The sequence below is a fragment of the Cyprinus carpio genome, chromosome B2 (assembly GCF_018340385.1).
Source record: "Cyprinus carpio isolate SPL01 chromosome B2, ASM1834038v1, whole genome shotgun sequence".
Taxonomy (NCBI): domain Eukaryota; kingdom Metazoa; phylum Chordata; class Actinopteri; order Cypriniformes; family Cyprinidae; genus Cyprinus; species Cyprinus carpio.
This window is the reverse complement of record NC_056598.1, coordinates 5798905-5813015: the sequence shown is the minus strand read 5'-3', so window position 1 is coordinate 5813015 and position 14111 is coordinate 5798905. Positions and strand designations below refer to the sequence as shown.

General features: G+C 38.1%; 1 protein-coding gene across 3 annotated transcripts in view; it reads right to left on the bottom strand.

The window, feature by feature from the left end:
* The window catches only part of pex5lb (peroxisomal biogenesis factor 5-like b), a 65028-nt gene that overhangs the window by 13562 nt on the left and 37355 nt on the right, over positions 1-14111 (bottom strand). For 2 of the 3 annotated variants that reach the window (XM_042717848.1, XM_042717850.1), the window contains 7 exons: positions 12104-12215; positions 11554-11766; positions 10395-10524; positions 9680-9770; positions 8403-8486; positions 4427-4546; positions 2324-2467 (listed from right to left, as the gene is read on the bottom strand). In XM_042717848.1, the coding sequence (XP_042573782.1) occupies positions 2324-2467; positions 4427-4546; positions 8403-8486; positions 9680-9770; positions 10395-10524; positions 11554-11766; positions 12104-12215 (894 nt within the window). The remainder of the gene's footprint in view (positions 1-2323; positions 2468-4426; positions 4547-8402; positions 8487-9679; positions 9771-10394; positions 10525-11553; positions 11767-12103; positions 12216-14111) is intronic. The other variant, XM_042717849.1, reaches the window with a different exon arrangement.

The following is a 14111-nucleotide window of genomic DNA, read 5'->3' as shown; positions in this document are numbered from 1 at the left end:
TCCCCGCAGTGGATGAGTGGTTGAAAAAGAGAGCGAGGAGACTTGGAACGCAGCTCATGTTCACCTACAACGAGCAGTTCGCAGAGCAAAGGAACAGGCTGATCGACACCGTAGAGCTGGTCCTAGCTGCACCCCTGGCCAGTGGGTGTGGCTGTCCACCCGAGATCTCCGTCTTCGTCAGTCCTGCAGGAAACTCAATCCGAGGTACGTGGGTTCCTTCAAGATCATCAGAGAAATAACACCAGTCTCATATCATTTAGCATTGCCTGCCAATTATCGTATCTCACCCACCTTTCATATCTTCCTGCTCAAATCCGCCGATGGTCCTGGAGGAGAGAGGGACCAGGAGGAGGCCGCCGAGGAGAGTACCCCTCCCCCTGATCATCGAAGGTGAGGAGGCTTATCAGGTGCGAGCCATTCTCGACTCACGACGCCGAGGCAGGGTCCTCCAGTATCTCAATGACTGGGAGGGATACGGTCCGGAGGAACAATCTTGGGTTAACTCACAGGACATCCTAGATCCCAACCTTACCACGGAATATCACCGTGACCACCCCGACCGACCAGCTCCCAGACCCCGTGGAAGACCTCGGCGTAGAGATCATGCTCGCTTTGGGAGCCGCTCCCATGGGCTACGATCCAGGCCTCTGTGGCTCTCTCCGACAGCTACCGGAGGGCACCCTCAATGGAGTACTAACAGTTTCATGGACTACATTTCCCATATGCCCCGTACCTCGAACTAATCACCACCAGGTGTTCCTCATTCCTCGCAAAGTCTTGTTTAGCCTGTCTAGCATTTCTGAGCGTTTATCTCTGCCTGTTTATCTGTGTATTACCTTGGACTGTTCTGATTCTACTGATCCCCTGCCGCCTGCCTCATTGACCTTCTGCCTTGTCTTCGACCAACCTGTTGTCTGCCGCCTGCCCTGATCCTAGACTGGTAACCGACCTTGATTTGGATTGTCTCTGATATCCTTGCCGCTGTTGTCTGACCTCTGCCTGGTACTTCTACGTTTTCTCAATAACCATTGCACATGGATCCGAATGTCTCTGACTCCTCGTTACAAATGTCACAAATAATAATCTCATGGTTTACAGGGCTTTAAATAATTCTTTGGTGGTGGTGCTCTACATTGTGGCCACATTACCAACTTGGGTGTGCATTATTTTCTAATAATTCAACAGTGCATGGACAATTCTTACTTGCTTAAAATTACTGTTTTTTTTTGTTGTTTTTTTTTTGTTTGTTTTATATAATTTTTTTAAATGTAATTTATTCATATGATGCAAAAGCTAATTTTTCTGCAGGCATTCCTCCAGTATTCAGAGTGAAATGATCCTAAAGAAATCATTCTTTATGATTCTACATGCTGCTTAATATATATATATTACTGCTGTCAAACAATTAATGGCATCTAAAATAAATGGAATTTGTATGTTTTAAGAAAAATATATAATATGTGTGTATAATGTGTATATTGTATTATGTTCATATATGATATATGCATATTTAAGAAACATTAATCATATACTCATATCTCACTTCTTGAGAATTTGGATAAAACAGGATTTAATTTAGAAAAATGTTGTTCAATATATTTTAGCCAGACACAATAAAATAATATTTTTTTATTTATTTAATATATATGTTCAATATATTTATATAAAATATAAGATTATAAATAATATAAGATTATAAATGTATACATGTAGGTATTTTCAAAATATTGACTGTGTGTGTATTTATGTATAATTTTCAAAATATTGACTGTGTGTGTATTTATGTATACATAATAAATATACACAGTACACTTTCATACATTATGTAAACAAAAACTTTTATTTTGGAAGCGATTAATCACGATAAATCATTTGACAGTAACAATAAATCATTTGACATAAACAATAAATATACATTCAACCATCATCATCATCATCATCATCATCATCACCATCCCTCTGCTCTAATTAATGCAATTAAAGCAATGCTTTAACTTTAAAAGGAAAAGGTCAACCATTGCTTTGTTTTTTCACACTTTTTCTCTGTGTAATACATTCTGAGATTGCCTTAATAGCACAAGATGCCAAGCTGCCTTTGTTTTTTACTTTGATGTACAGTAGTACTTTACTGAAGAGCCTTTAAGACTTAACACGCTAAAATGCTATGTAGGCCACTTGCTAACTTTTGGAAAACAGTTTAATGTGTAAGGAAGGTAATACACACACACACACACACACACACACACACACACACACACACACACACACACACACACACACACACGTTCAGTAAATGGGCTGTCCTTCTTCTGGACTCTTTTACCTCTGAGTCTTGGGGGTCTTGTAAGATGGCTGCCTCCAGTAGTAGTACAGCACTGTTCAGATCCCCTTCCCTGCATTTCTGCAGCCCCTGTTCAAAGGCATTGGTGTAGTCTTTGTAAGGGTTACTGGTATGGAAGTAGTAACCCTGCAAGAAACAGGACCAAAAAACAAGCTTAAAGAAAATAATCAAGATTAAATATTGGTATACATTCCAACCATCATCATCATCCATCATCATCCCTTGCTCTATGTATTATTTGCCAAGCTCCGTTGTTTTTACTTTGATGTACAGTATACGGGTTACTGAAAGCCGTTTATGAGAGCAGGACTTAATGTAAGCATTTCATAAATCTGAGTAGAATACTTGAGAGCAGGACTTAATGTAAGCACTTCATAAATCTGGAGAGGAAGATGGTGGTGTGTTGACAATTAGATCATGCTGAGGTCTTTAATATTGCAGTGGAAAGCGCAGTCGGGCTAATCAGAGGCGTGGGGAGAAGAAAAGGGCACAGGAACTCACACTTCAAATGATCCACTGCAAAGCCATATGCCCAACATTCACACCATACAGGACAACAATAAACACAATAAACTAAGACTCAAATGAATGCAACAACAGATTGCTTCATCTTGCCACAGGCCCTTTAAAAATAACTATTTAAAATACTAAACATCATATTAAAAAAAAATAACACTGGGTGTTCAACTCCCGTCAAGCCAGCCGACATGAAAATAGTGTGCACAAATATCATGATTATTACAGTAATCTTCAAGAAACACAAAAAAGACAGCCTTGAGTGTGTTTTTGGCAAGAACCACCACACAATTAGAAAAACTAAACCATGCCATGCCATTCTCTTATTTAGAAAAAAAGGATGTTAACAATAAGGTCTTAAAAAGTTTTTCAACAACTGCACTTAGGAATATTCTTACAAACAACTCCACTTACTGTAGAAATAATCTTACAAACTTCTAGCAACCACCCAAAACACCCTAGTGACTAAATAGCAGAATCGCTGTCCATCACCCACCTGAAACACCATAACAACTGCATAGAAATGCCCTAGCGACAGGAGGCTCTCTAAAAGAGCTGTAGGATAGGCAGAACAGTAGTTTTTGGCTGAATCTGAACATTCTCTATCTGTTTGGAATCACACAATGATGAAACATAAGAGAGAATTTTAGATGAAAGACAGCATTATCCAGCATCTGGAGTCTACAACCTTTGAAGTGATAATCTACCACTGTATCAGTTCTGCCATCACATAAAATGCAATACAGAAGGCAGTGATTAGTAAAATACATTCATGCGGTGATGTGGAACAGCGCCTTTGATCAGTTAACAATGAATATAGTGGTTTCTGTTGGTTAAAGGTGTTTTATGTAATTTTTTGACAATCCTAAATCATAAATGTAGCATATTTTTGCATTTAGGAAATATGCTAAGTTCACTTACATGTTTCTCTGAAAAACAGATATTCTACTTTGATATGTGCATTCCATATCGGAATGTCTGTTTTTGTTTTGGTATCTTAGATTCCACCCACCGCCAATTTATTCAATAGTATTTTGGTACCCTGGGCTGCCAGTTGCCAGAAGACAGCATATTGCAACAATGGAAGCCAGCAAACGAACTGGGTCAGAGATTGCAGATTCTACCCAACTTAAAAAGCCTAAGCATCCATCTAAAAACTCTATTTATTATAAAAACCTTTGACCAGATATCAAAAGCCCAGCCTTGCACGTTAAAGGGGTTGGTTAAATCTTTGTGATGTAGAAAACAGGGGTGGTTTTGCGTTTTTGACACCATCTTTCGGACACTTTAGTTTAAAGGAGAAAATACTCGGCAATGGAATTGAATGGTGAATTTGCACATGGTTTGTCTTTAAGCATATTAAGAAATGGCACATAGACATGTAAACATTAAAAAACATGGTTTACCACCACAGGGGATGTTTAAAATTAGATTATTTTGAATAATCATTTATTATTTCAACATTGTAGAAAAAATTAATCAAAACATCCTCATTTAATTAGAAAACCTTCTCACCCAGCCCATGGTGTAGAACCACTGATGCAGAGCATTCTGATTGGTTGAGAATACCTTCTCAGTGGGTGAAAAGTTGAGCGGAACCAGGCCTTCACTGTCACCATCCTCCAACCAGTTCCTCCGTGCCAGCTCCTCCCACTCTGCCTGCATTTTATCCCAGAACTCAGTGTCTGACTGTGGGAGACAGTTTAACAGCCCTTTAGGACACAGCCAATATTAGAATAACAAATAAAACATGACCCTGTAGAGCATTACAGATAGATGTTATTTGGCATCTATAAAATGCTGCTTTAACAATAACTTATTCCAGCAGGGAATACTAAGGATAGACTTCATAGCATTTGAATTGCTATGTGTTTTCGATTTTAATTGTTCCACATAGGACAAGCCAGACTCACAATCGTGCTCCAGTTTTATGAGGACATATTGTTTTCCAGATATAAATGCTCCGTTAGGTCAGCATATTCATCTTTATAGATTCAACAGAATATAATCTGAAAGAATCACGTTTATGATTGGATTACAGACAGACCTCTCAGCTTTCATACAGTATCTAGTTATTATCAATCTGTGAGGTCAGCAGAAGCACCACACAATGTATGCATAAGTATTTTTATACACAGTTTTATGTGTCAGATCAGATATGATCATTCCCGGCAGATTGTGGTTATAGTCCATCATGTATGGCAGAACCCTAAAGGAAAATATTGTCTGACTGTGTGGGTGTGCATGTGTGTAGATTTGTCTTAAAATTGTTATATACACACACACACATTTATAGAAAGAGAGAAAGAGAGAGATTATTAATATCGGAATATTCGGTATCATTTTAAGGTGACCTTGTTACACGTTACATGTACTTACTAATATTAACAATTAATAAGGCATAATTGCATGCAAGTAACCCTAAACCTAATCTTAAACCTAACCATATAGTAAGTACATGTAGTTAATTAATATTACTCAGTACTTAAATGTATAATTACACTGTAACAAGGACACCTTAAAATAAAATGTAACCGAATAATCTTGTGCATGTAATCACAGTCACTGTCAAAGTCTTTTCCCATTTTCTTAAGGGCTACTGATCATGACAAAGGGAAAAATCAGCATCACTTTCATGAATGAGGACATTTATTTTAGGCAAACACAGAAAATAACTCTTTGAACTTCATTCCCATACATAACAGTGATCTAAAAGGCTTTTTATTCATCTATCTGTGCATTTGTGCATGGTTTGCTAATGTGTTCCACATAGTATTCTATATTTGTTTACTATGGCTCCCTTAAGAGTACTGCCTGAATAACCCAGCTCTTAAAGCACCACCGACTGGATCTTTGTGTTTTTATTTTTCTTGGCAGCTCAAATTAATCTTATAACACACAAACAATTGCTTAGGCTTCAAAAGTCCACCTAGAGCCGATTCACTGAGTGTTTGCATTCTGTTTGCAGAGACGTGAGGGGAGAGTGCTGTATCTGTGATGAAGGTACCCACTGGATAGGCCAATTAATCACAGAAAATCCTGCACACCGCACACAATCCGTACAACAGTCACATACACACTCATCCTTTCCATTTGCATGACTGATACACAGGTATAAATCAAATAAATAAATGTGTCTATCATCAGCCCAATGGAATATGGATGATCAATCTTTTCATAGATTGCCTGCGGTTCCCTAAAGCAGTTCTGTCACCACAACAAAGAGGTGCCATGCAGATACAACACCGCAAGGGTTCTCCAGAGTCTTTCATCTGTACTCAAATAATCACTAACTAGCACAGAAAACCTGCACACTAGAACACCTGTTTAATTAACAAATTTATTAATAAATGCTTTAATTTACAGCTTAACATTGAAAATGTACACCATATACAAACTAATCAAGAAATAAATCAGTAACTAATAAAGTAAAAGAAAAATCGAATAAAAAAATTATGGAAAATCTTATTTAAAACAAATTTTTATTCATATTGGCATAATAAAATGCAACATACAGGTAAACTGTCCCGGATTCACCCTTTTCACCCTTCACAGCCATCACTCTACCACGGACTAATCATATGCGCCTGTCACTCATCAAGGACACTATTTAACCTTCTCTCACACTCATTGTCTGGCCTCATATGTGTGCACTACACTAGCTATATTTCCATCCAAAGATTCAAATTAAACTTATGCGCAAAACTGGAATATGACATAAAACATATGCAAGTAAAGCAGCGTTTCCATCCAACGAGTCAAAGAGAACAAAATCGTCACATCCTGGTAAACTGTGGCAGTAAATATCATTAATATCACTAGTATAATTTTCATATATGATATAAATTACTTGCACCTCAGAGCTAGCAGACGTAACACAATAAATGTTGTCAGCACTTTCGGGGGTGAATGCTGCTGTTTGGGAACGTAGTCATGTAAGACAATTATACAGAAATACTTTGACGACAGACTTTGCTCAGGCATTTCAGAATGACCATAACAACATATAGATGATGTGAACAGTCTGCTGCTAGTCAAGTTATCCCGTCTCATAGCAAAGTCACATGACTTCTTCGATGCGCATCGAGGAATTTATTCGGTAGGCTACTCTGCACACCTTTTTATCGGTAAAAGGCCAGTTGGATGGAAACAGGCTGTAGACAGCAAATTTCACAAAGTTTTTTTTTACGCATATTCGCTGTCAATAACAAAACAGTGCAAAAACTGGATGGAAACTAACATCTCGTCTGCTTCATCTTCTATCTCCTGTCTCCTCGTCAGCACATCTGAGTATCGCCCTTGTTTTCACCATGTTATCATTCAAGACTGTTCTGTTATTGAACCATTTGTGTTAAATAAACCCTGTCTTCCTGAGTTATTTTTTTACATAACATATTTTCTTTACATCATACATAGTTGTGATTGTATGTACACATCCTTATTTACTTTTTACATTTTTAATAGATTTTAAAAAGTTTCTCTTTTTTTTTTACAAATACCATAAACTGTTCATTCATAAATTTGAAGGTTCTAAAATTAAGCGAGTTATTCACCTTGACAGTCAAAGGGGTCTGAAGGTGTCCCCTCTATGTTGTAATTACGTGTTTTATGTTTTCTGCAAATGTTTTTCCCGTATTGTTGGAGACAGCCTTGTGGGCAGCGGTCTGACATATGGTGCAGATCTGCCTCAGGTGAGCCAAGTTCAACATGAAATCCTTTCTGGATCCTGAGCCTCTCTCTCCTCTTCCATTATTTACTGTCTCAACTTCATTATGTTATCTAATAAAGGCATAACTTAGTTGTTCAAATATAAATAAGCAGTAAAGCCATTTTGCTTAAAAAAATGTTCCCAAAAAAATTTGTTTGCCAAATGCAGTTTTTCTTATTAGAGAATTTAATTACTTTTCTTCAAAAAAAAAAGTAAACATTGACTTCAACTGTAAATATAACAATAGTGATCATGTTCAGTTAAATATGAGCAGAAAACTTTTTTATTGTAATTTAAATATAAAAGCATACATTAGAGTGTGCTATAAAAGAAAACAGCAATAAAATACAAGGTAATCTCATATAAAACAATCATATATTTTGGATCATGATAATGATTGGATCTTGGTGTCACTATTTAATATAGCTACAGTACAGATGCTCTGGCATTTTTTACTGATTTCTTTGCTGAGCACATCACTTTAAAAAGGATGTCTTATGAATATTACTGCCCAATAAGCATCTCTGGATGGAAGACTAGAGAGGTAAGAGCTGACATCATCACAAAGCAACCTCTTTGAGATGTCATTTGTGTTGATGCTGCACTCCTAGGCTAAAAATACACCAATTATGCAGTCTTAACTTACAGAGTGAGACTGACCTTACAGAATGCAAGAAACTGCAATTCCCAGGTGGTCAGATACATTGTGAGTAAGCCCCGAGGTTTGAAGATTTCTGTGGTAGCACAGAAGACTTTTTCCAAACTTTTCAAATGAATAAGTAGCCGTGATTTTCTTGTGTTAGCATCTGTGTGTGTATTCTAGGGATGGTGTCTCACCTCCACAGCAGCCTTGGCTCGAACAAACTCCTCCTCTGAGTGTTGTCTCCCCAGTAAAGTACCACCCAGCTGGGGCCTCTGCCGCTGCACACAGATGGTCACACACATGCAGACAAGGTCAACCAGCAGTCCCTTTGTATCATCGTCTTTGTCCTCAGATCGTGCTGAATAAGCAACCTTAAAGTTATGGCCAATATTAATTTTTAGTATACAGTGGCCCCAAAAAGTATCTGAAAACTTAAGCAAATGAGACGATAAACTATCAAACCAAGAGAAATCTGCAAATAAAAGATGCTAAAATCTTTCATAAATAATTTGTCATGAACTAACAAAGTTTAATTACCATATTGGAATTTAAATGTATCTGAATTCAGTGTGATTTTTAGTGGATGTGCGATGCCAGTTCCTCTCAAGTTTACACAAATGTTCTAGCAGAGTAACCACAGATGATAGTTATTAAAAGTTGGGTAATTTTAACCCAAAATAAAAAAATAAAAAATATTACAATAGTTAAATAATAAATAATATTAAATAAAAATGTTAAAATATACTACTCTACCAATTTCCTGCAATACCGCAAACAAAGTAGCTTTGTCTTAACTTTGAACAGTTAATCTACTGTTTTATCATGTAGAACACACATCTTTCTGTAAAATGTTTTCTTTAAAAAGTATGCTTGTGCTGTCCGTTCATTAAGATTTTGTTATCTAATGCAGTGACATTTAGACATTTTTTGGTATATTAAATACTTTCTGAGGCCACTGTATATTATTCTTGTACTCAGTTCTTCATTAAAGTTGTGGGTAATATAAAGGTTTATTAAATAAAAAAACTATAAAAAAATCCTTAAGAGGAAAAGATACAGAAATACAAAAAATATATTACATTGAGTAATCAAAACAGAAAAAATTGGCAAAACATATTTTTGATGCACATTCAGGAAAGGGGTACATGAAGGTAAAAATCCTGTACTTAATACAACAATAGTACCTTTTTCCATTAACTGCACCTTAGAAACATGAAAGGCTTTTTAGAGTAGCATTCTGTAACTGTCTTTCCTCAGGTACCTCAGCTTACTATTTGGATTTTAGTACCTCCAATATTTGATTTTCTTTTTTCTAATGGAAAAATTTTGTCCCCAGAAGGCCCTAGTGAGAAGGGTTTGTACCATTTTAAGTGCACACAGGAATACATTTCTGAGTGTGAGGGAAGATGATGATCAATACTGAATGCTGCTGCATTCTTTTACATGAGATCAAAGTATCATTAGTGTGTACCTGAGGGGCTGGCCCAGGGTCTGACTTCGTGCTAATGCTGAGCTCCAGGGCACTATGACTGTTAAAGAAATCTGTTTTAAAGTCTGCAGACCTGAAAAGGATGAGATGCTGTGAATAATGATCTTACTTCTTGCAATAATGATAATGATACACAGAGGCAACTGAATTATTCAACTGAATTGAACAACTCAAATCTAACATGATACTCTTAAAATGCATTCTATTTTTCTTCATCCTTTATAACCAATAAGTAGATTTATCCCCAAAGCTTACTAAAATCAGTGCCAAAGACAAAAAAAGAGGCCACTCATAATTATTTGAAGAGAAAATTATAAAATATGTAGAACTGACTTGAAAATTTTCAATTCCATTTATAATAATGGTATTATGTATTCAAGAACAGTTATTCTAATAATGTTAGTGACACAGCTGTCCAAAAGTGTTTAGTCTAACTACATGTTAATATTCTTTTTAAAATGGCTTATTAAATCTAATTTAATGGCTTTGGGGTATAGAAAGTAAAAATTCAACATGCTTTGTTTTTGTTTTACCCCAGTATTAGTTATAGAAGCAGCATAAATATTATCTTATGGCTCCAGAAGAGTTAAGCACACCTTGTGACTAAATTAAACACTAAATATGGAAACATATCATATCACGCCTGGTTAGGACACCATGATAACATTTGCACAATAATGTGTAAACCTGACCATACCACAAAAGCTCACTAGATGAATGGTTGGAGGTGCACCTCTTCCTCTCATATCTCCACTTCCGCCCTCCATTCAAGGCACTGTCTGGGTGAAGGCTCACCTCCTCCCATTTCTCCAAGGGCGAGCTGCTCACTGGAGACAGGACAGTTAGTATGGAGTGTGACAGGAAATAAAACTGACAGGCTGTCACAAACTCTGCTTTTAATGAAACAACACATTGGTCCAAAAGGTAGATTAAGGCTACCCAGCAGCAGATAAGGATACAGTTTACAGCTCAAGGCTTGCCTATCTCAACCAGGCTATAGCTTGGAGCTCGCAATTGATTAAAGCAGTTGGGCTGTGGAATGATAAATATAGTACAACAGGGAAAACATGGCAATGGTTTAGCTTACAGAAGCTTAAGGCATAATCTACTGGAAATGAACTTTACAGTGCAAGTTGTTAAAGCTTCCCAGAGGATTAAAATAAGCCAGTGTAGCGTTTCATTTTAAAACATTTTTAGCATAAGCTTGAGACAAACAACAAAGCTAAAACAAAAATGAATACATTCCTACTTGGGGCATCAGTGTCATGAAAGTCACAGTTCTGTGTGTTTAAACCATTTCCATAATTTTTCACCAATCCAGTTCCACTACTATAAATCTAATAATATGCTAATGGAAATGCTAAAGTGCAGACTGCTTACTGATCAAGTGGCCAATGGGATTAAAATAATAGACAACAAAGGGCAAAAATGTAATTACACTGAGAGCCTGGATTAAATCAGCTGTAATTTAATCATAAGCACCTCTTAAATTGATTAAAAGAACTTTACACTTAAATCAATTTCATAAATGCAGGCCTTTCATAGATTATAAGGGACAACTTGGCTAATGCGTTAGAGGGTTTCATGAATTAACGTTTTGCTCATAGCAGGGAGATACAGCTACCATATATTTGGTGTCGGGGACAACCCAGGCAGATCATAATCATCATAATACCACAGTGCCCTTTTTTTTTCTTTTTTTGAAATTTTGCATCAGATTGTAAAGTCTCAGTAACCTCTGATGGCACCAAAAGTAAAAGACATCAAGGCGAAACAAATCTCAACTGACAACTAAATTGAATTATGGTGAATTTTAACAACATTGCCAAAGTATCTTTCATTAACAAGCAAAATACCTGAATCTAATGAGGCTCTTTCTGGGTTAGAACGGCTGGGAGATGATGGCTCTGTCTCCACCTGGATCAGCTCAGTCTCTTCAGTCTTCTTCTTGCGAAGGCTACTCTTAGAGAAACCATTCTTACGAGACCCACGGGGACTCCATCTGTCCCAGCTCCACCTTCTCTCACAAGGTTCACTCAAGTCCACCAAGTCTAGTGCTGTGGACAAGACTAGAGAATATGGAACAAAACATTGCCAACAAGAGTCAACCAGAATGAAAACCTGTATTCTCTTACCATTAACCATGACACATATTTATTGATGAAAAAAAAATCCAATCATGAATAGTGACAAATTTATATCTACAAAAAAATTATTTTGAAATTAGTTTAAAGGATTCATTGGGACAAAGAGTAAATACCAAGCAACACCAGTTGAAAACTACTTTTTGTAAACAAGGGATAAAAAAACATTTCGTGCCTAACAGCTATGGGATAGAGGGGGAGAAGAGCAGATGAATGAGAAGGAGAGGAGGAACAGATGACAGAGCAGTAATTATGGGGGAACCTGCTGTGTTGGAGGTGACTAGCCGTGTGGATCCATCACTCTTGCTCTCACTCTGGAAGTCATCAATAGAAGGGCTGAGTAACGGACGGCTCTCTTGCTGCTCACTACACAACTGCAACACATAAACCAAAAATTTTCACTTAGCATTCACCCATTTCCACAACATATTGAACTTATTTGTAACATTTATGTAGACATTTATTTTGTTTCCCATTTAATGTTTTTGGTCAAGTCAGTATTTTATTTTAAGTTCTTGTTTCTAGTTCATGTCATACCCCTTTTCCTTAATATCACCCCCTCTTTGTTGTTTCACCACACTGCTAAAATACTTTTTCTCTGTTTAATAGGCAGAAACTACTTTAAGTTAATAACCTTGTAGGTTGATTTGCCCCAAAAGTGAAAATGCTTTGGCGCTATCAGTGGTCTTGGTCAAAGTTTGGCATGTTAGCATGGACCAGCTAGCCCCTGTTGGAAGATGACAATGTTGTGCAAGGTAATATCCCCCTGCAAAGAGCTCGCTTGGACCCCAAAGCATTTCAAGTGCCAGAGTTTTTAATTGGTAGTCTATTTGTGCCTCACTGGAAATGAGAGAAAATCACCACATATTTTTCTTAGTCATGAAAATATGTAATCGATGTAATTACACATTTAATTCATGTAATTACATAATGCAAATCACAGTCAGGGCTGTCACTTAAATTCACAACTTTTCCAGGTTGTTCCCCTCTCCCCTGGGCTCAATGAGTTAGATTTGTCATAGAGGACCTCAATGGACTCCAGTCATCACAGGACACGGGAGAGTGCTCCTGGTTGTTAACAACGGCAGTGATCACAGTATACTACAAGCTTTAAAAATTGTCAAATTAAACAGTTCACATTCTTTGAAATTCCAGTTTATGGTGCAGTCACATTATCAAATTTTTTGCAAAATTCCACAGGCTAAAAGCTTTATTGTCAATAGTGTCATGGTACCAGAAGAGAGATAAGGCGAGGACTCAAATGCAGGAGAATAATGTTTTTTTAATAATAAATTGAAACAACACTAACAAAAACTACCCGAGGGGAAAAATCAGGCAGGCAGGCAGGCCAGGAACAAGGCAAAGCAAAGCAAAGCAAAGCAGAACAGCAGGTACATACCACACATAAAAGTACTTCTGACATATAACAACGGATCAGCACAGGACTGCAGACACCTGGAGAATAAATAGGGAGATTAAGAGGAGGGTAACGAGGGAGACACAGGTAGAGCAATGGAAACAATAATGGTGACAAGATGGGAGGGGACAGACAATAAGACAGGAGAGAGCACATGGCACCAAACAAACACAACACAAGCCATGTGCTCACACAAAACCACAAGAGTGCCCTTTGGTGGCCGTCTTGGGCACTCCAGCTGCAGACTATGACATAACCCCTCCCTTAAAGAGCGGATTACAGATGCTCCACCAAATGTCAAAGGAATCCAGGAGGGAGGCGGAATGGAGGTGGACTAGGGGGAGGGACGGTGGGCCAGGCCCGTGTAGGGGAAGAGAACTTGGATCCGGAGGTAGATCATGGAACCAGGGTGGAGTGTAAGCCCACCAGGGCAGAGCTGAAGCCCACCAGAGCTGAGCAGAAGCTCACCAGGGCACAGCAGGCGGAGAAGAGAACCAACACTTGAGAGGAGCTGAAGTAAATGCCGCCACCATGGGAGGTTCTGCAGCAGATGCCGCCACTTCGGGAGGAACTGGAGCAGGCCCGTGGGCTCTGGAGTGGATTCTGAAGGCTCCCGGTCTGCAGCTGGCTCTTGAGTGGACTCTGAAGGCTCCCGGACTGGAGCAAGTTCATGAGTTGGCTCTGAATGCTCCTGAACTGGAGCTGGCTCTTGAGTGGACTCTGAGTGCTCCTGGACTGAAGCTTGCTCTTGATTGGACTCTGAAGGCTCCCGGACTGGAGCGAGTGCATAAATGGACTCTGAAGGCTCCAGGACTGGAGCTGGCTCTTGAGTGGACTCTGAAGGCTCCTCCAG